At 40.6% G+C, this 21293-nt stretch overlaps 1 protein-coding gene across 1 annotated transcript in view; it reads right to left on the bottom strand.

Annotated features, from left to right (window-relative positions):
• Positions 1-21293, bottom strand: part of ACTR10 (actin related protein 10) — a 757243-nt gene that overhangs the window by 289521 nt on the left and 446429 nt on the right. Inside the window, exon 9 of the mRNA XM_044074447.1 lies at positions 10085-10164. Within this exon, the coding sequence (XP_043930382.1) occupies positions 10085-10164 (80 nt within the window). The remainder of the gene's footprint in view (positions 1-10084; positions 10165-21293) is intronic.

Below are 21293 nucleotides of genomic sequence, written 5' to 3'. Positions count from 1 at the left end.
ACCGTATGAAATATTAAAAGTATACTTTTCGCTTCATAAACTTTCTTGAATGTTGGCTGTATTATGAGTAGCTTCCCAGCCTCATATTGGTGTTTTTTATAATTACCTATAATGAATGAAATATTAATATTTGTTTGCTGGCAGTGCCGTTTTAAATAATAATTGATGTACCTAATTACATAGGGTTTGGCTTTCAGCCATTGCACTATTTAAGTATTGTGTGTTGGGTTTTTATTTGTCTGAAGAAGCGTGGCTGTGACCACGCGAAAGCGCTTACCTTTACCCATTGTGTCTTTATTAAAGAAGATTTTTATACTGTCAGCACGGCTACTGACTGCTTTTTGGATTATCATCTGCAATTCAGTTTGTTAATTGACTACATCGTGGTGAGATCAGGTTTCTGTGTTCTACACTAGTTGAGTGGTTCCTAACCCCTTGAGGAGGAACCTTGCCATGAAAGGAATAACAAAAAGTAATACAATGAGCAATCCATTTAGAAATGATTTGCTTAGAAATAGCCTTCCCCTGGACTCCGGGGGCAAAGCTGACCAATAGCTGTGCTGATTTCTGAAGGTCTTTAGTCCTGTCCAGGTAAAACCTGAGCTGCCTATGCACATCAAGAGAATGTAGGATCCTTTCACCTCTATTTTGAGGATTAGGAAAGAAGGTAGGAAGGTGTATGGACTAATTAAGAGTCAGGTTAGAAACCACCTTAGGCATAAAGGAGGGGTTGGTTCTCAGAGAGACCCTATCTGCATGGAAAATAAGAAAAGGCCCCACAGCCATCAAAGCATGCAGCTCTGAAACCCTCCTTGCTGAAGTTATAGCCAAGAGGAAGGCAGTCTTCCACGAGAGAAACTTTAAATCTGCAGTGGCAGCTGTCTCAAAAGGAGGAAGAGTTTGTTTCTCTAGAACAAAATTAAGATCCCAGGCTGGAGTAAGCACCCTTCTGGGAGGTTTTAAGTTGCAAGCACCTCTGAGAAACATTTTCATCAGAGGATGACAGAAAATGGGTTGTTCAAAAGAACAATGAGGAGAAATGGCTGAAGCATGGATCTTGATAGAGGAAAAAGAAAGACCACCCTGAAGCAAATCAGCCAGGTATTCCAGGATCAGAGGAAGGGTAGGCTGAGAAGAATATTCCCTTCTAGCCTGCATCCAAAGACAGAATCTTTCCCATTTGCCAACATAAGACATCTTAGTGCTAGGCACCCTGGTCTCCCTCAGCACGTCAACCAGCTGCTGGGAAAGGGAAGAAGAAAAGGATGGAGTCATACAATGAGCCAAGCTGCCAAATGGAGAGACTGAAGATGAGGATGTAGAATGTTTCCCCCTTCTTGAGCCAAAAGATTTGGCTTCAGAGGAAGATGCCAAGGAGGAAATTGGGAAAGACTGCGAAGCAGTGGATACCAGTGCTGCCTGGGCCAGTCCAGTGCTATGAGAATAGTCCTTGGTTGTTCGTCCCTGATCTTCAATAATACTCTGGGAAGAGGAGGGGAGGCATAAACTGACAGCAGCGTCCAAGGAAAGGGCAGAGCATCCACCTTCCAGGCTCTGCTGTGATGCCGTCTGGTGCAAAAAAGAGCGAGAAGATGGTTGTCTGGAGAGGAGAAGAGATCCACTTGAGGAGTGCCTCAATGTTGAATGATGCTGTAAAAAACTGCTCTGTTCAGCTGCCACTCGTGAGGATCCAGGGTCTGTCTGCTCAACTGGTCTGCCAAAACATTAAGCCTTCCTGAAAGAAACTGAGCTAGTAGATGCAGGCCCAGAGATGCTGCTATGGACCAAAGACTCATGCTCTGTCTGCACAGGAGGTAAGAACGAGTCCCTCCCTGCCTGTTGATGTACCACATGACTGTGGTGTTGTCTGTCTTGTCAAGCAGGGTCCCTGGAGAAAGAAGATGCCTGAAAGCTAGTAAGGCCTTTTGGACTGCCATCAACTCCTTTAAATTTATGTGCAGGTGCATCTACTGGGCATTCCAACTTCCCTGTATGCATCTGCCTTCCAGGTGAGCTCCCCTGGTATAATCCGATGAGTCTGTGGTAAGAACTTGAGTGGCGAAAAGGCATGCCTTTGTTCTGTAGACAGGCTGTTGCCCACCATAGAAACTCTGTCCACAGACATGGAAGCAGAGGAATTATCACATCTAGGTCTTGTGTGTGTTGACACCAAGTGTTCTTGAGGTACCATTGCAATTTCCTCATATGCAGTTTTGCATATGGAATCATGAGAATGCGAGATGCCATGAATCCCAGAGCTTGCAGGTATTTCCTTGCAGGGAGCTAGGACAGGCTTGCCAAGTCCTTGAAGTAAACTGAAAGAGATGTCTGCTTCTCCTGGATGACATATATCATCTGGGCGGCTGTGTTCAGACTCACTCCCAGGAATGTTATCTCTTTGGATGGCACCATTTCTGATTTTTCCACATTGATAGTGTAACCCAGGGAAGAGAGAAGAGTCTTTCCAAATTCTAGATCCTTTAACAGCTGTTCCTGAGAATTTGCTTGAATTAGACAGTCGTCCAAGTATGGAAAAATCTGAATTTTCTTTTGCCTGCAAAAAGCAATGACTGGAGCCAGGCACTTTGTGAAAACTCTGGGAGCAGTAGACAAGCCAAAGGGCAGCGCAGAGAATTGATAATGTTGCTTGCCCACCCTGAAATGAAGGTATTGCCTGCAACTTTCCCTGATAGCAATGTGCAGATAAGCTCTTTGAGATCCAATGTTACCAGCTAGGAATCCTTTTCTAACATTGGTAGCAACTGATGCAGAGTGAACATTTTTAACTTTGGAATTATTAAGAAAGAGTTCAGGATGGATAGATCTAGGATAGGATGACAGGTGCCTTCTTTTTTTGGAACTAGGAAAAGTCTGGAACAGAAACCCTGGCCTACCTGCTGAGCAGGAACTGATTCTACTGCTCCCAGATGTAACAGAGACATTTGCTTTTCTACTTCTGCCCTATGGTTTGGAGGAGCATCTGGGAATCCTTTGGGTACTGGAACGGTGTGGAAAGAAAACTTGTGCCCTAGGGATACAGTTCTGAGTACCCATTTGTCGTCCGTGATAGTGGCCCAGACATTTGTAAAAAGGGCCAACCTTCCCCCAAGGGACTCTCCGGGCAGGCAAGAACAGGCAGAAGTTGGGCAGAGTCATTGAGAATGTTTAGATTGAGATGCAGGCTTAGAACTTCCCGTCTTGGAAGAGGAAGCCTGCCAAAGCTTAGACCTTTGAGGGGTAGCCACCTGTCCCCTAGAATATTTGCAACCTCTAGTCCTAGAAAGCCCCTGTCCTCTGGTATCAGGGAATGTCCAACTCTTAGATGGGTAATTCTTGCTAAAGCGAGGAGGCTGAACTTACAGAAAGTCTTTAACTGTCTGCATAGACTTGGCCATGTCTTCAATCTTCTTGAGCACTTCCTCTGCTTTGCTGCCAAAAAGACTGTCCTTATGCAAAGGTATATCTAAAAGCTTTAGCCTTAACAGGCTCAGGTAGGGGCTCCTCCCTGAGCCAAGTGTGTCTTCTAATAACAGAGCCAGTAGCTGTAGCCCTACAAGAGGCTTCTAGAATGTCAAAACCACAATGTAATGAATGTTTATTGACTAGACTGGCAGAATTCAGCAAATCCTGCATATTCTTACTGTCCGCCAACTGAGTCACACCTGCTATCCTAGACTTAATAGCTTCCATGGTGTGCTGCTGGTACTTCAGCATATGAAAAAGACAATTAGTAGACCTAATAGCAAGAGTGGCAGCAGTATAAACCTTTTTACCCCAACTATCTAGGTTCCTAGATTCCCTGTCAGAAGGAACAGGATTTTTAGTAACAGTGGCCTTAACTCCTTTAGGGCCTTGAGAAATAACCTTTGGATCAGCCAATGAATTCCTGAAAAGAAACAAATGAGAATCCGGGATTTTATAGTACCTGTCAGGTTTCCTGGGAGTAGGAGGAACCGAATTTGGAGTGAAGGAATTCTTCAGAAAAACATCATCAACCACTTCCAACACAGGTGGAATAGCCAAAGGTTTATGCTGAGGCAAATCCAAAAACTCCCTAATCCTTTTCTTAGAAAGGGGATAATCCTGACTTTCCCATTTAAAATGCTCCCTGAGAGTATTTAAAGTACCACCAAAAGAGAAATCTTCTGGAGGAGAAGCAGAAGGGATGGACTCCACTGCGTCTGAATCCTCAAAAGGAGAGTAAGCTTGAGAAACTTCTTCTTCATCAGCAGAAATGCTAGAAGTATCAGAACCTGAAAAGGACAAAGCCTCAGGAGAGACATCCCTACCTCGTTTTGAAGGAGGAGGCTGTGAACCCCTGATAAGAGTCAAAAGGTCATCAGCCATCTTAATCATTTGAGAATGAGGGGAACGAGAGGAAACTGGAGCCTGCTTCTTCACATGCTTACAACTGGAAGATTTACCTGCAAGTCTAAAGGACACGGGAGGCCCGGAAACTGCCGAAGTTGCAGCCGAAGTCATTGGCATGAGCTTGCTGTCTGAACGAAGAACGGAGGTCTCGGACACCGGAGTCAGCTTCGCGGCTCCGGATCCAGCTGAAGAGGCACCAGGTGGAAAGTCAGAAGGCAAAATGGAAGCTGGAGGCCTGGGGGCCTCTGAAATGGTCTCAGCCAAAGCCTGAGGTTGAAAATCAGTGGGCTGCAGGGGCTGCAAAGTTGCCTCACTGGCTACCGCATGACTGATGACCAACCTAACATCATCCGAGGACTTGACCTTCGGAAGCCTGTTGCGGTCCTTAGCTTTACGCTTCTTGGGGATATTTGAAACCTGAAGACCAGCAGATGCCACACCGACAAACTTAGGCCAAACTCCAAAATGCCTAGCCAGACGACGAATAGTACACGGATGAAAGGAAGCACAAAGATCACAATTAGGAACGTCGTGGTCAAGGCCTAAACGAGTAATACAACAGGAATGAAAATCTCTATGGGGAATCTGCTTTCCACAGGTAAGACAATTATTAACCTTTTCTGACATTCGTTAAGGCAAGAAAAGAGGATCCCCAAGGGGGTACTTAGCTGTAGTTGACTTCAACTTTGTAGTCGGAAACAAGAAAGGTAAACTGCCGACCGGCACTAGTGCAAGAAATACTTCTGCTTCAGGCTCAGTGGCAAGGAAGACTGAAGAAGTGACATCAGCTGCCTCCTTTTGTATTGGACACCCTGACATCCCTTACAACTGATGACAGCCAACGTCATTTTTACTTACCTCTGGTATTCTGGCCGATCGGGGCTACCGAGAGCTGGATAAACCATTGGTTAGGACTGCAACAGTGAAACACGATGAACATAGGGAATGTAATAGCTTTTGGATATTATGCTTAGCACCCAATGGTTCTGAGTCAACTGGGTCCAGGCTTTTGGGTGCAAAGCTAGTCAATCCCCGACTGCCTCCAGAGATGGACAGTCAGGCAGTGCTTCAGGAGCACTGGTAGGGCTTATCAGGAAAGGATTCCCTAAAGCTCTGGTTTTGCAGACCCACTCTGCCTCTAGGGTGGTGTCTACCATCAAACCCTCCTCCTCTGCCTCTACAGGAGGGTTCCTAGTGCGGGTCTTGGAAAGGCCCTTGGTATTTGTGAAACCACATTTTCTTTCCTCCACGTTGGTTCCTAGGGAAGGAACTCTGGGGGGGTGGGGTAGAAAATTTGATTTCAACAAGAGAAAGGGTGTTCCTGTCCTTTTTGCTGTGGGTGAGTGTATCTCAAACTGATGGCTCAAAAAGAGAGGAGCCATCATAAGGGGCATACATGAATGATGCCTTAAAGGGCTCCATGAAATCATACAGCCTCATCCAGGCATGCCTCCTTAGTGAAAGTACTGAACCATTGCTCACGAGGTACCCTCCGTGGTATGGGAGATCAACCTCATCTATGAGTTGGCGACGCACAATAGAGTGGTTAGCTTGGGAGAAATTTTCATAAATTCCTCTTCAGGCATGGACTCAGAGAGAAGCTGAGAGTTCCTTGATCACATCTCTCTGAAGCTAGGTAAAATGAGCCAGGTAGCTCAACAACCTCAGCACAAAAGTGGCCGAGGCATAAATGCACTTCCCAATCCTGTCCATTGTTCTGGACTCCTTGTTATGTGGATGGGCATTAGCAGTATCTTTTGCCAGCTCTTTCTTAGTGGCTGCCACCACCAGGATAGCATCGATAATGGGACCCTTATTCTAATGCTTCCTATCTGTGGGGAGTAGCAGAAACTTATCAGGTCTTTTGAGTACAGGCTCGATGGTGTCCATTTCCTTCCATGCTTGGCAGGACACTAAATCGACCAGGGTGTCCACTGGGGAGGTCACCCAGGACGTAGATGGGCCTGTCCCAAATGCCTCTAACAGAACTGACTCCTCAGAGGAAGGAGGTTGGGTAGACCACCTACCTTTATGTTTCAGGATCATTAATATGTCCCCAAAGGAGATGTCTTCTGGTGGGGATCACAGGGATCCTTCCCCCTCATCAAAATCAGTGTCCATGGTTAAAGACTCCAGTGGGGAGTCAACATGCCTCCTTTTGCATGTCTTCTTCTGAGGAAATGCCTAAGCTGGGTACTCTGAAGAAGTGTCAGAAGAAGGGGATCCCTCCTGACCACGGAGTTCTTGGAGGCCACTTGGGAGAGGAAGACTCATGTCAGGATGAATGGGATCAAGGCTTGGATCTGATGGGGGTACGGGGTGGATTGAGGGACATGTGTCATTGGATCGCCAACTTGGGAGAAAACCCTCTCTACTTTCTGAAAGGCCAAAGGACTGGCATAACTCCTTTCTGTCTCCCCTGAAGCCAAAACCGTCATGGGAAAAGAGGCAGGACTCACCCCGGATCCATGACTTCCAGAAGGGATCTATCCTGAAGTGTTGAGTGCTGAGGAGCCTATGGGAAGGGATGGCTCCGAGAAAGACTGAGCCAACCCCAGTCCCCCAAACCTAGTACTGGCACCACGGCTCCGAGACCTGCTCTGTTTCGAGAGAACTGGAACAGGGCTAGTCAAGGAAGGGAGCTTCCCCTGCACTGAGCCAGATGCATACAGCAGTCCCGAATCGTGTGACTCTGAAACCAAAGGTCAGATTGGAGAAGGAGTTCTGAAGGTATGGCCAAGGTAGCTCACAGATCTGAAAGGGGATGGAGCCAAGACTACCCCATCTGGATATGGGCCTTGAGGAATCTCCTCATCATCCTCTCCATATCTGTCTCAGACCAGCTTCTGGAGGACCTGGATGAAGCCAACGAGGGAGTTTGGGAATGCTTTGATTTGGAAGAAAGAGCCAGGGACCTTGTCGAAACCTTTGGATCCTGAGGCATTGGAGTCAACAAAGGAGCCAACAAAGGTGGAAGATAAACGGTAATAACATCAAGGAGCTGTTGGATCTGAAGGGGGAGGCAATTTCTTCAGGTCTGAGGAAATCAGGTCCAATGATTTCTTCAACTTCTTAGTCTCAAGAGAGTCCCTCTGGAAAACAGGGAGAGACCACTTTTTGCCTCTTTGGTGGTAGCCGGTGAGGAAGAAGATGAAGGCAAGGAAGAGGTCTGAGCCTCTGGAGCCAAGGAGGGAAGAAGGCCCCTAAATATCAATTTGTTTCTTCGTCTGGCTAACGCATGATTAAATGCAGCACAAATAGGACAATCTGCTTTTAAATGATCAGCACCCAGGCAATGTACACACTCCTTGTGGGCATCCTGGTTGGGGATTTTATGCCTACAAGAAGTGCAGTGCTTGAAACCCGGCAAAGGCTTGTCAGCCATGACCAGAAGCCACCAAAAACAAACTGTCAAACCTAGCTGATGTAACAGAAACGAGGTTACTGACACAAACCTAACTACGAAAACTACAGGTAAATTTTAAGTCTTTGAATTTTTTAGGTTTAAAGTTTAGAGAAAAAAGCTAAAGTTTTTTTTTTTTTTTTTTTACAGGAAAGGATCAATTTCACAACATAGCCACACTAGAATGAGAAGAAATAAAAGTGGGAGGACTTACAGTATAAGCTAAGCAGAGTTTAGCAAAAAAAATCCCAAAGGAAATTATCCCACAGCTTAAGAGCATGAGACCTGCATCCAGACACTAAAGCGGTGTATGAGATCTGAGGTATTTGGGTGGATGTAGGGCATTATGGGTAAGAGGGAGGAGCTTGAGAGTTGCATCCAAGTATATGGAATGTGGCCAAGCCGAATCTGAAGGTCTGATCCGCGACCTTACTGTGAGGAGGAATGAAGAAGACAGCATTAGATTAAAATGTTTCCTAGAAAAACAGCATATTTTCGACAGAAAAAATTTTCCTCAGAAAAAAAAATATAGTGGAAGGTTTTCCCATCTATCTAGCGTTGAAGGATAGCTAGCTGACTGACAGTTCCACAGGGCCAGCCACAGCAGCAGTCTTTAGCAGTAAAAAAGCTCTGAGGTAATTTGCATTCAATTGTCTTATATGGTGCTTCTCTCAAGCTCTTGGCATTTGAAGCATATGGAAAGTGTCCAGAAGCTTTGAAAAGCTATCTGGTCATGAGAGATATGACCCCCATGCAGCTAAGGCTAATGCAACAGTAATCTATAAGTGGAACGTCTTTTTGATCACAGTGTAAGAGATGGAAAGTTCTATACTGACTACTGGCAGCGTTGAAATGGTAGCACTTCTGGCAATTTCTTATGCTGCACTCCTATTTGAGACAATGCCAGTGCGAATCTTGGTTGGTAATTTAATAGTTACATGGATACTCTGTAAGTCTGTAATGCATGAAACATAGAAAACTTCACTGATGAAAGCATGGTAAAAATTTGAACTGGGACAATGACAAAAAAGAAAAACAAGTATGGGGGACACTTGCAATTGTGTAACTAGCATTTGATGTCACAGCATATGATTGAATGGTTACACAAATCCCTAGGCATGTAAAGTTCATGAAATTTTGTTTGGTGGAAAGGATAACTCCATCCAAAGACCCATTAAAGAAATGTCAGGTTTTCTTATAGTTTTTACTTAAAAGTCTGGATATATTCTGGGACTGAAGGCAGAGACCTTGGTGATGTTTACAAATCAGAATGTGATTTGATGGAAGCAAACTGATTAAATAATTTTTTTCTGTGCTGAACTGTAGTCTGACAGCTCACCGTTATGAATGCTTTGTTCAGGAAACAGTCTCACACTTTGTTTTCATTAATTAACCAAATTTATTTGTGCAATAGCAATAACCGAATAAAGCTATCAAAATGAAGAACTGGCAATATTTTACTACACCTAGTCTGGCTTGAGTACAATTGCTCTGTAGAACTTTCACAACAAATGAGTTACACTACATTTACTTGGGGAAAATGGTCTTGTGGGCATTAATATAGTAATGAAGTCTGTCACCCCCGCCCACTTAAATCATGCTTCTGCCCAGTTTTGGAAAGGGTGGTGGAAGGTTAGGGAGAGGCATCACTGTCACTTAGTAAGGGGGTATGTATGGTAAAACATTGCCGGTTATGTGGCTTTTGATTTAGTTGAAATAAGATGGAGTGTGGTTACGAGACATTACTGGCGATGTCTTTCTTGAAATTACTCAATTATGCTATGCAAACTAAGGGATATAGTAAAACAAAATGTTGATTAGTTGTATTACTGATTTAATTAAAGAAAAATAATTCTGACTGCAAAGGTGTGCAAAGGTTCATGAAATTCATCACCACAGAAGATTTCCTCAATCAGATGTAGTTATTAGCTCTGAGATCAGCAAAATTAAGGACTGCTGATGAACAAGAGATTCCCAAACAGAAATACTTAGAACAGTGAAATGGAGGACTGCAGCTTGTTAGCAAGATGGTCTCTGTGAGATGATCTGCTAAACAAGATACATCCAAAGATGATCCCGTAAACTACACAAAAGTTAACATATTTAAAGTTTATGATGACAAAATATTAGTCTTATTGGGACTTGAATGAACTAATTCCTAATTATACTATTCAAGAATGATGTACTCTTATGGGCATAAATATATATATATAGAGGTAGTCAGAAATCCTTAATACCACACTTTACAACACGATGCACTGAACAGCCACAAGTCACATCATAATATTTCACCAAGAAATATAGACTTACCTCAGCATTACCATCAAGGTTAAATTTTGCTGCTTGAATCTTTAGTCCTCTCTGCAGGTCACTAACAAAACAAACACGTACTGAAAAACATGAACAGAAAGATGTAAATTCAGCTGACTACAATGATTACATACATATATTACCAATTCCCTTAATTGTGACAAAGTACATATGTCATTTCCAGACCCTATACAGTAGAAAAGAAAGTTCAAGTTATGATTTTAGTCAACATTCCACCGGTATGTATCTATTCATTTAAACGAAAATCGCTATTGAAATTTATCAGAACCTGAACTCGCAACATATGCATAAATATAATATAAATAAGAAACAAACGTAAAACAGCGACCTTAAAGTATAAAAACAATTTTTACTGAGAATAACATGCTTGTCTTCTTCAAAGGAAATGACACAACAAGTTACAACACCATTAATATACAGTCATAAATTATTCAATTAACTAATTAATTAATTAAATTGAAAATATTTCCTAATTATAAAAAACACACTAGAGAACAGCCTGCACCAACTTACTTTCAATAATAAATGTCAATCCTATAACATAAGTATAAAACCTACATTACAAAAAACTAGATAGTATAGAAAATATATATAATGATAAACCTAAATACACAAATGAAAAAATATAAAAATACATATACAATAGCAGTATCATCTTATAAGATTTTTCAATTTCAAAATACTGGCAATTGAACAGGTGTCGTTTAATCCAGGATACCTATAAGCGTACAGTCTCACCTGCCAAATTAACTCTGCCTCTTCTAATTTTAATGGTCTGGGACCTCCTCTCTGATCCATAGGAATGTGGTCTATCGCTATAAACTTGAAACTATGGTTGGGGTAAACGCTAATATGCTTGGCTAGAGCATTCTCCATTTTCAATTTTTTAATAGCATATGTGTGTTCATATACCTCAGCCTTCTCACAGTTTTACCTATGTAGAGGGCTGGGCATGATTTACATCTTGTCAAGTATATCACATATGTTGTGTTGCAGTTCAATTTGAAAGCTATCTTATGTGTGTAATTGCATATACTAAAATGTGTCCCTTCCTCAATATATCTGCAATAATTGCAACTCTGGCATTTATGCATGCCTGCGTTACACACCAATCCAGTAGATTTTACTTCCAAAATGTTTTTCATATTTTTACCCTCTTATAAACCACAAAATAATATCCTTACATAAACCACTGTTCAAATTGAAAGTGGTGATAAATGCACATGTTAAAGAAGACTCATCAACAGTCTCAATGGCTGTCTCATAAACTAAAGATATGTTCTTATCAGTAATTGCATCAGGTTGCTCAACAAAGTCAGCATTGTTAGTACCCTTTGTACTATCAATCACCACTGTATTAGTGCAAGTACTGGTATTTACTGCCTGTATGGATTACTCCAGGTAACAAAGATGTATACACCTTATCCAGACGTTTATCAGTTACTTCCTGAATCAATTCATCCAACAAACTATCAGGGTAACCCCTTGCCATAAACATATTCCTAAGGTTAGAACACTCCTCACAGAAATCATCATACAAAGAAATCATTCTTTGTCCTTAACCACAGATCTTTTTTGGGAAAAGGGATGACAACTGGTGAAATGCAAGAAAGTATTTGAATATGTCTTCTTGCGATGTATCTTAGAGATAAAGCAATTATGCTGGAAATCTTTTTGCAACCATACATCTAAGTATGCAATACTATCAGTGGAGAATGTGTATGTGAATTCGAGAAAATCAGTACTACCATTAAGGTAGTTCACCAACATAGAAGCTTCATTTTCAGTAATACATGAAAGAATGAAAATATCGCCTAAAAATGTATATAATATAATATTCTCATGGTAAGGATTTAAAGAAAGTCATCACAAAATATGAAGAAGTTGTAAGACAACACTAGATGTTGTCACCAAATCTATCTCACTATCTGGAGCATTGTATTTCTTCATCATGAGGCTAACCCATTCTAAAGCTATGTCTTGGGTACTATATAGATCTTTGACATCTATTGTGATGAAATTCATGTCTATATCATAAGTAAAATAGGACCATGAGTCCATTTCTGGAGGATAGAATCAATCAATTTTATCCACCAATAACCTCAATGGGGTTATCAATACATTTATGTATTTTAGATAAGATGTAATTAAATAATCATGTGTCTTTAAATCAATTTTGTTCTCAATGAACAAATCCCCAATGGTATCATTGATCAACGATTTTAACACTTCATGCATCCTGTTCTCATAATCAAAATTCAATGAGATCTCTCTCACATTTACTTATGTTGGTAGAGGTTGGCCATATGCCTCAGATCTAACTCACAGCACCTCTCAAACATCTCTAACACAGGATGTAGAGGGGGATTGAAAGTACTGGGGACATGTAAGTGAGATGCCACAGGATCAACATGATCACCTAGTAGTATCTTGAAATTCAATTTCCTGACAAATAGCTTAACATCTAAAATAGTGTTAACAATATTAATGAATTTAGATGGTACAAAACTAAACCCCTTAGAGAACAGTGAAAGCATCTCATTATCAAATTGAACATCACTAAAGTTGTACAAGCTAAAGTCACCAGAGTCATTTTTGATAATACCAGCAAGAGGCAAGAACTTGTTGTTCAGTTGAGTGGTAGTGTCCTCCAACATGCTAAAATCAAAACTATTATACAATGTCCCAGCGTCAAAATAACAACCATTACTTAAGTCATTGTCAATAGAAGAATCGTCGCCAACAGTAACTCCTTCTTTATCAGGAGAGTCGTGGGTAGACTGACCAGGTATTACTGGTTGTTGGCCCACCTCTGTATAAATCTCTGGGTCTGGTACCTAAAAAAGAAGTAGGAGTAGGAGCAGGAGGAGCAGGAACTGAAGTAACACGCTGATTCATGTTGTTAAAATTACTTCAAGTTATTACTGCTCCTTAGCCTCTGGCTCCACTGTGCATGACATCAACCATGCCATCATAAAACTCTGATGGTGCTATTTCAACATTGTTAACAGAATTAGTATTGGAATCAAACTGAAACAATCCGTTTCTCCAAACCTGACCATTAGGTGGCTTGGGATAAGCCACACCAGTTCTATATGCTTTTTGCTGGAATAACTTAGACATATGTATCTATTGAATTGAATGTCAGTAGTTATAGAATTGTTCAACAATAACATATGCTGAGATAATTCATCTATCCAACAATTATAATGCTTAATAAACAAAGTCAATAATTCCAATCCCTGATTATCAAATAATGTAACTAACTCCAAGTGGAAAGCAGACCCAGCCTCAAGTCCTGTTGGATAAGTCAAACACTCATTGAAATAAGTCACGTTGTAACTTTTAAGCTTTAAGAGGCAGGCATCAAATTCTTTCAATCTAGTTACCACTGTTAATCAATGGGTCTTGACTTGTACTAGCTGGTACATTAGAATTAACTGTTTCAGCAAACAAGTTGTTGCCAGACTGGTTTAATAATACCAGTACCGCTATTGTTGTTACCTTGTTGTTCTGCAAGTAGTGGGACTCATATTGGAGTTAATTACAACACCATCACGATTAGATGTACCTTGTAGAATAATCCAGAATGAATTAAAGCAGTCTGACAGTTATTGGAACATATTTGTCCTCTAATGAAGTTCACATCTTGCCAAGTTTCAATTGTATTGATTCAACAGTTTTAGTATGTATTTTCAGCATCAATCATGTTTAACCTTTGGTGCAGGCTCTCCAACTTCTGGTTAATATTGTCCAATATGTTGGTGTTTCTCTACATCCAATAAGTCGGCAGTAACAACAGCAGGTGTACTATGTTTAAATATAGGTTTTACGAGATGCCATAATACAGCGAAAAACAAAAACGGCAAACAAACTAGTAATAAATAAGAAACAAACGTAAAACAGCGACCTTAAATATAATATGCTTCAGAACCAAAATTACAAACACAATTGAAAATTTCAGGTCATACAGATCCATCTGCCTATGTACATTGAATATTTGTAACTTCTATACAGTTTCTATCACACTTCTAAAGTCTGTATCATTATCGTGTTACAGCAAATTATTCAGCAACATATTAGCCACCTTTCATGGTATATACCTGTCAGTCCTCATGTTTTATATGCTTCGTTTCCTTTTACTCCATCTGCACAATCATTTACTTATATGGTTCCCACAGATGGCAGTTACTAAGGCGCATTTTATTTTCTCCTTTGCCAGGGGCCTGTATTTCCTTTCTTGTATCTCTTTTATAATGCTTAACACATCCTCTAATGATGATTTAACGTGATTTCCATTTAACAGTGATTGCTTTCTTAACTGTTAGCTTCAGTACACTCAGTAAGGTCTTAATGTATCTTGACACTTCTAAATCAGTATCCCAACTAAAGTACATAACCTCTTTATTCAAGACAATGTTTGTTCAGAATTGTACATTTTGCAGGGCTTGTGTACAGTCTCTCAGGTCCACACACTCACAAAATATATGCTCCCAGTTTCCTCTTTCATACAGCTTACATCATCAACTTCTACCTGCAGGGAACACCTGCTGTAGTATACAATGAGTTTAAAAGTATCTGGGCAAGCATTTCTAGGAAAACTTTCTGAAATGGCTATTTTACTACAGTTCTGCTGTGGCGACCCCTAACCGGGAAAAGCCGAAAGGCACAAACAAACATAGATGCTAGGCAGATTTCTTGCCATTTGTGATCTGTCTATTGACTTTTCTTTTCCCAATAATCCCTTTTTAATTTCTCCGCTGTATTCTTAGCATAACCATGGAGTATTTTATATGCTCTGTTAATCTTCTACTGATTGCCTCATCTGATATTGACGCTGTAATAAACTTTACTATGTCTGGAATTCCAATATGTGACCCTCTCTCATGTTCCCTTCTCTTTCAGTTTTGCAAGTAATCCTTGACATAATTTGATCAGGATCCATACCAGTTGTTTAGTTCTTTCCCATGCTGCTAACTTTCCTGCCTGGGTAACCTGTTCCCAATATCTTGGTTCTTAAGCTTATATTCTCCAGTTATTTCCTGCCTCTTCCTGTTTGCCCTTTTTTCAACAATAGGTATACCTACTGGTTGCATCTCCTTTTCTTCTGCCTTTTACCGGTCTTGCATTCAAAATGTTCTCTGTTGCTTTATATATAATGGTCAGTATGGTCCATTGCATCCTCCCTTAATGCTTGCATTCAATAATTATCTTCTTTGGCTTCCAGCATTTCTTTCCTGGTCAAGGATCACATTTTTCTATTTGACTGTATATTCTTTGACTTACACAGGATACATTAGTCATAGCCAAGTAGCTTTAAAAATACATATCTAACAAAATCTGACAATCAGTAATAACCCACTGCAACTTATAGCCCTAGACTAGTTATATACAAAACTTCAGAAGAAAGCAGATACACATACCAAGTACAGATCAAAACACATACAGAACACAGATCATTAAAACAAAAACTATGATGCACAGAATGGAATGTATATAATATTACAAGTGTGAAACTACACCAAAATTCTGGACTAGACACACCAAAAATAAGATTATGCACAGTCAGTAAGAAAGAGAAATGCATCTGAAAATAATACGACAGGGAGAAATATCAGTGTGGAAAGTGGAAAGCACTCCCAAGTTTAGAATACTAAATTATTTTATAAACACATTATTTAAAAGCATGCTCTCAAAATCATGCCATGTAAACTCACCTGCATTAATTTAAACAAGGATCTCAAACTCACACCACAGAAACCTACTATGACCTGCAACACTGTTTCATTTATTCACCAATTACTGACTTTATCACTTTCAGGGTTATGGGATTTGATATTGCGTGACAACTAAAAGAATCAATCTGAGGAGTTAGTGAAGATCGAGAAAGGCAATTTACAAAAGAACAATGGGGAGAAACTTGCAAAGCTCCCAAGTATACAACAAAGTCCAGAACATTCAGGTTTTTTGCATGGGAATGTTTGTATAGGTATTTGAAACCAGATGTCAAAAAAAAAGTTTTCCTCAGGTTGGTGGCAAATGCTGGAGATGTGATGCGGAAGGCACAGGTACATACTATGGAACATTTGTTTAGGAATGTAACATGTAGGCAGATTTTATACCCTCTACAGAGTATTTTGACAGAAATATTGGGAGAACAAATGGCTGTAACTAAAGAAATGACTCCTTTGAGCCGGGATATGTTATCTAAGTTGCCTAGACATAGTAAGCCTTTACTAAATTTAATGTTACTGGCTGCGAAAAAAGTAATCACTATAAAATGGAAATCAAAATACTGTTCACAACATTAGGGATATTTGGAATATTGTAAACAAGATAAAGGAACTGAGGTGGGAACTTTAGAAAAGAGAAGGAGCAAATTACACAGAAAAAATTGAATTTGTCTAAACAATGCATGCAGAATAGAAGTCAGGTTTATGAGGAAGACAGGAGCTGAGGAACTTACTGGAGTAAATGAAAACTGTTAAAAAGAAAATATATATGTATACTGCATGACAATAACCGAAGTTGTTATTAAGGATCGTTTTCTTTTCTATTAATGTATGTAACCCTACACTACTGATTAAAGCGTGATGATTTAATGAAGAAGTTTTAAAAAGAAAACAAGTGGCACCATCTGTTGGGACATCCACTTCTTCAGAATGATCAAAACCTTCAAATTCAAAATTATTCTCCTCTTAAATCACAGTTGGAGTTAACATAGGGGTGCATTTCTATCAAATGGTACATACTGCATTTCCAACTGGTCTTTTAAATCCAGAAAGAAAATGGAAACCCACTTGCTTTTTTATAACTGGATGCTGCTGAGTGGAATTTAGACTTAAATATAAATGGTAATAAGATTGTCAGAATTCCAATTCTTATTTAAGGCAAACTGTTGCTATCATGAGTTACTTGGCTAAAAAAGGAAGAAATGCCTTACCTTTTAAGAAGCACTTATGAGAAAGGTATAGTCTGCACAAAATGGAAAATTTCAAATAATCACTTCTTTACTTACTTCCATCAAATTCTCTTCCCTATCTTTCTCTGTAAATATACCATAAGCATGCTTTTCCCCTCACTTCATATTGCAATTCCTGTTCTCTAAACTTTAAATGGTTGTCATATAACCTCTATAGTTTCTTAACCAATGTTTTTATATTACGTCTAATTTGTTATAATTATTTAAACTGTAGATGTTTTTGTTTCATTTTTGAAGACTGTAAAATTATTGTTCTTAAGATGTTTTGTAATAATTTGGAGTTTTTCTGCCCGGGCCTCCACTGCACTGAAAATATTTTTCCACCCAGTCGGACTTTCCTGGTAATCAAATGTCAATAAACAAATAAATAAATCTGGTTCATTATTAAGAATTTATTTCCCTTAGCCAGAATATCAGGACAGTTACCAGTACACAGCAAAACACTGTTATAAAAGAGAAAACCAAGCTGCACAGAAAAAAATACATGTAAGATGATTAAGGAACTGACAGGTGACAAAATCAGAAAGCAAAAGCAAAGTATTAGAAGTTCTGGTGAGATTAGACACTTGAGTGAAGCCATCACCTTAAAGATGGTGCAGCTAAAACAGTAAAGGCTTAATGCAAAGACATGAATGGATGCTATATCACAGTCATTAAAATCTGGCAAAAATACATGCTTTTTCCAAAGTTTTGGGTGCAGTTGTCCTTTAAAGGTATCAAAGTTTGCTTGCAGTTAGCAGTGACAAAAACAATTTTATGATAAACTAGATATGGACAGCATTCAAAATCTTTATCCTATAGCACTACAATGAGATTCCCAACCAATGAACCTTACTAATGACACTGACCCATTTTGTTTTACAGTTGCAGACTACCATGTAATCCTAGTTTTAGTAGCTACTCAAAATAGCCAGTTTCAGGGAGGGCTGCTATTGTTGCCATCTTCTGAACTTAGCTCAAGTCTCCAAAGTTTTTTTTTCCACTTAAAAATTAAACATTTTTACAACACAGATGAAAAAGAGAAGGACAAGGAATGTAAGAACATTGGACTAGTTCTGAACCGCCAGGTGTCCTTGGAGGGGGGTAGGAAGGTGGGATGTCAAGAATGAATGAAGACCGACAACATAGATGGAACATTATGGTAAGAATATAACTTCTTTATCTGATGTTGTTAATCTTCATTCATTCATGACAGTTGGGACAGAGTCCCTAGGTACTTTATGTCCCGGGAGGCCCTACGGAAGGATATTCTTGAGCAACATATAGCCAAAGGATGCTTTTCCTCTGGAGACCATATCCAATTTGTAATGAGTAATAAAGGTATGAGGGGTGGCCCAAGTAGCTGCTGTGCAAATCCCATCCATGCAGGCTCTAGAATGAAAGGCCACTGAAGTGGAAACTGATCTGGTAGAATGAGCCTTAACATTAACTGACAGACTCATTTTATTTTGATGATAAACAAAAGGTGATGCAATTTCTCAACCATTTTGATAAGGTGACTTTGGAAACTGGTTTGCCTAGTCAAGTACCTGAAAAAGACAGGAACAGTTAGTCCAATTTCCTGAATAATTTCATTCTAACTAAGTATAAACATAATTGTCTGTGCACATCCAACAAATGCAAACAATATTCTCCTTTGTTTGAAAATTTTGGAAAGAAAACTGGCAGGTCAATGGATGGTTAATATTGGAGTCTGAGACAACCTTGGGTACAATGGAGGGGTTAGTCCTAAGAGATGCTCTCTCTTTACTAAAATTATGTATGGGTGCTTTACACACAAGGTCGGCAATTCTGATATTCTCCTTGCTGAAGTGATGGCTACCAGGAATAAGGTCTTCCAAGATAAAAATTTGATATCACTGGTGGCTGCTGGCTCAAAGGGCTGATGGATCAAAGTTTGTAAGACTAACGTTAAATTCTAAGGTTCAATGGCCTATTTAAAAAGGTGGCTTCAAATGCATAACTCCTTTTAGGAAGGTTTTGAAAAGGCAGTAAGATATCAAGGAGAAATCGTTGAAGCCATTATGGAAATTTGAAATAGCCGCTAAATGGACTCTGATAATAGAAGCTGAGACTCCTGATTGGAGTAAAGCTGATAAGTATTCTAAACACCTTATTAATCGAGGCTGAAAAGGGGTCATTTCCTTCTCCTTGAGACCAGATCACAAATCTGTTCCATTTGCTAAGATAAACTTTCCTGGTGGATGGCTTATGGGAAGCCAGAAGTATCTTTTGTACTGCACAAGATAGATTATTCTGTCTGGCAATTACTGGAAGTGGAGGTACCAAGTGGCCAGCTTGAGACTTTGCAGCTTGGGATGGACCAGCCCCTGCAGATGACACAGCAGTCCTGTAGTTGGGTCCAGAGTCCACAGACGTGAACTAGGTGAGGCCAGAGAAAGGGGAACCAGACTTAACGGGGCCAATAAGGTGCAATGAGGATCACTTTTCTTCTCAACCATTGTGCATTCTTCAAAAACTGGGGTATTAGGGGAAGGGAGGAAAGGCATAAAGTCGTCCCGGGAGCCAATCGTGTAAAAGAGCATCTCTCGGGGACTCCCCTGACAGGGAATTAGGGCAAAGTAGCTGCTGCATTTGTGGTTCATAGGAGATGTAAACAGATCGCAGCAAGGCTGACCCCGACGACGAAAGATCTCCATCGCTACTATGGGATTGAGAAACCACTCGTGAGGCAGGAGAATGCATCTGGTCAGTTTGTCCACAATCATGTTGGAATTCCCCAGAATGTGCATTGCTATCAGAAAGTGGTTGGAGGCAATCGCCCATTGCCATACTCTCAGGGCTTCCCGACATAACGGATACGATCTGGTTCCTCCCTGTTTGCTTATGTACCAGAAGACCGACATGTTGTCTGATTGGACAGCAATTGTTCCAGATGGAAGGGCAGACTGGAATGCTTGCAATGTTAAAAGGACCCCCCCCTCACTTCTAGGACATTGATATGCAAATTGGCCTCTAAGGGGGCCCAAGTGCCTTGGACTGTCTTTCCCTGAAAATGGCCTCCCCCCACCCCATCAGGGGATGCATTTGTGGTCACTACAGCCTTTGGCTGAGGTGGTGAAAAGGGGTGACTCCATAATTCCTCTTCTGGCTTCATTCACCAATTTAGATCCTGCTTGCATGGATTTATGGGGATTGGATAAGACATGGGGTGTGTCAACAGACACCACTGTGACACTAGGAACCACTGAAGCAACCTCATGTGGAACCTCGCCAGGGGAACTAGCTAGGATGATTGTCACTGCCATTGACCCTAGTAGTTGTAAGACTAAGCGAGCTGGGATTATGTCTTGAGAGAGTATCAGTTGGAGCTGTGACCTTAACCTTTGTAGTCTGTGAAGAGGTAGAGCAACCACACAGGATCTTGTGTTGAGCGCTGCTCTGATCTATGCTTTCAGTGGGTGCCAGTTTTGACTTTTAATGCCCAAGAACTCTGCCAGTTCTTGAATGTAGTATATGGCGTGAAGCAGTAGATGCCTGGTGGGGGCTGTAAGGAGCCAGTCGTCTAAATATGGAAACACCTGGAATCCTTGCAGCTTCAGATGAGCCGTTACCACTGCCATACATTTGGTAAACACACTGGGGGCTGTGGTGAGGCCAAAGTGCAGTGCACAAAACTGGTAATGACCGTCTCCCAGATGGAAGTGGAAGTACCTTCTGGGGTGCTTGTCCATTTTTATGTGGTAATACGCATTCTGAAGATCTATTGAGCGCATCCAATTGTCTTTCTCCAGAAAAGTACAGTTGTGTACCTATCATAAATGTAGATGTTCGAGTGTATTCACTGTTGCAGTCATTACTCTTGGGTTATCCTGCTGGCAGGCTACCCGCAGTTGACCTGAATTCCAAAGTCCTGGTCCGGCGTCGGTTGCTGTCACCTCTTCCCTGACGGCAGTGCGTCAGGGGTATAAAGGATGCAGCCAACGCCATTTTCTTCAGCTTTTCTTGCCCCAGATATCAGGTGCCCCCAAAAGGGTAGGCTAAAAAAAATTATGCCAATAAACATGCATGCAGTAAAATAAACATTTTCTTCATCTACAAGCAAATACACCACATAGTTTGTGTAGAATAGAGAAGTACAGATACGACCCAGCAAAAGAAAGGGGGATGGTGGGAGGGTAACCTGGACTGCAACAGTGAATACACTCGAACATCTACATTTATGGTAGGTACACAACTGTACTA

Source organism: Protopterus annectens, chromosome 6.part0 (assembly GCF_019279795.1).
Source record: "Protopterus annectens isolate FY-2018-M chromosome 6.part0, PAN1.0, whole genome shotgun sequence".
NCBI lineage: Eukaryota > Metazoa > Chordata > Ceratodontiformes > Protopteridae > Protopterus > Protopterus annectens.
The sequence above is the reverse complement of the archived record's forward strand: the minus strand, read 5'-3'. Positions and strand labels throughout refer to the sequence as shown.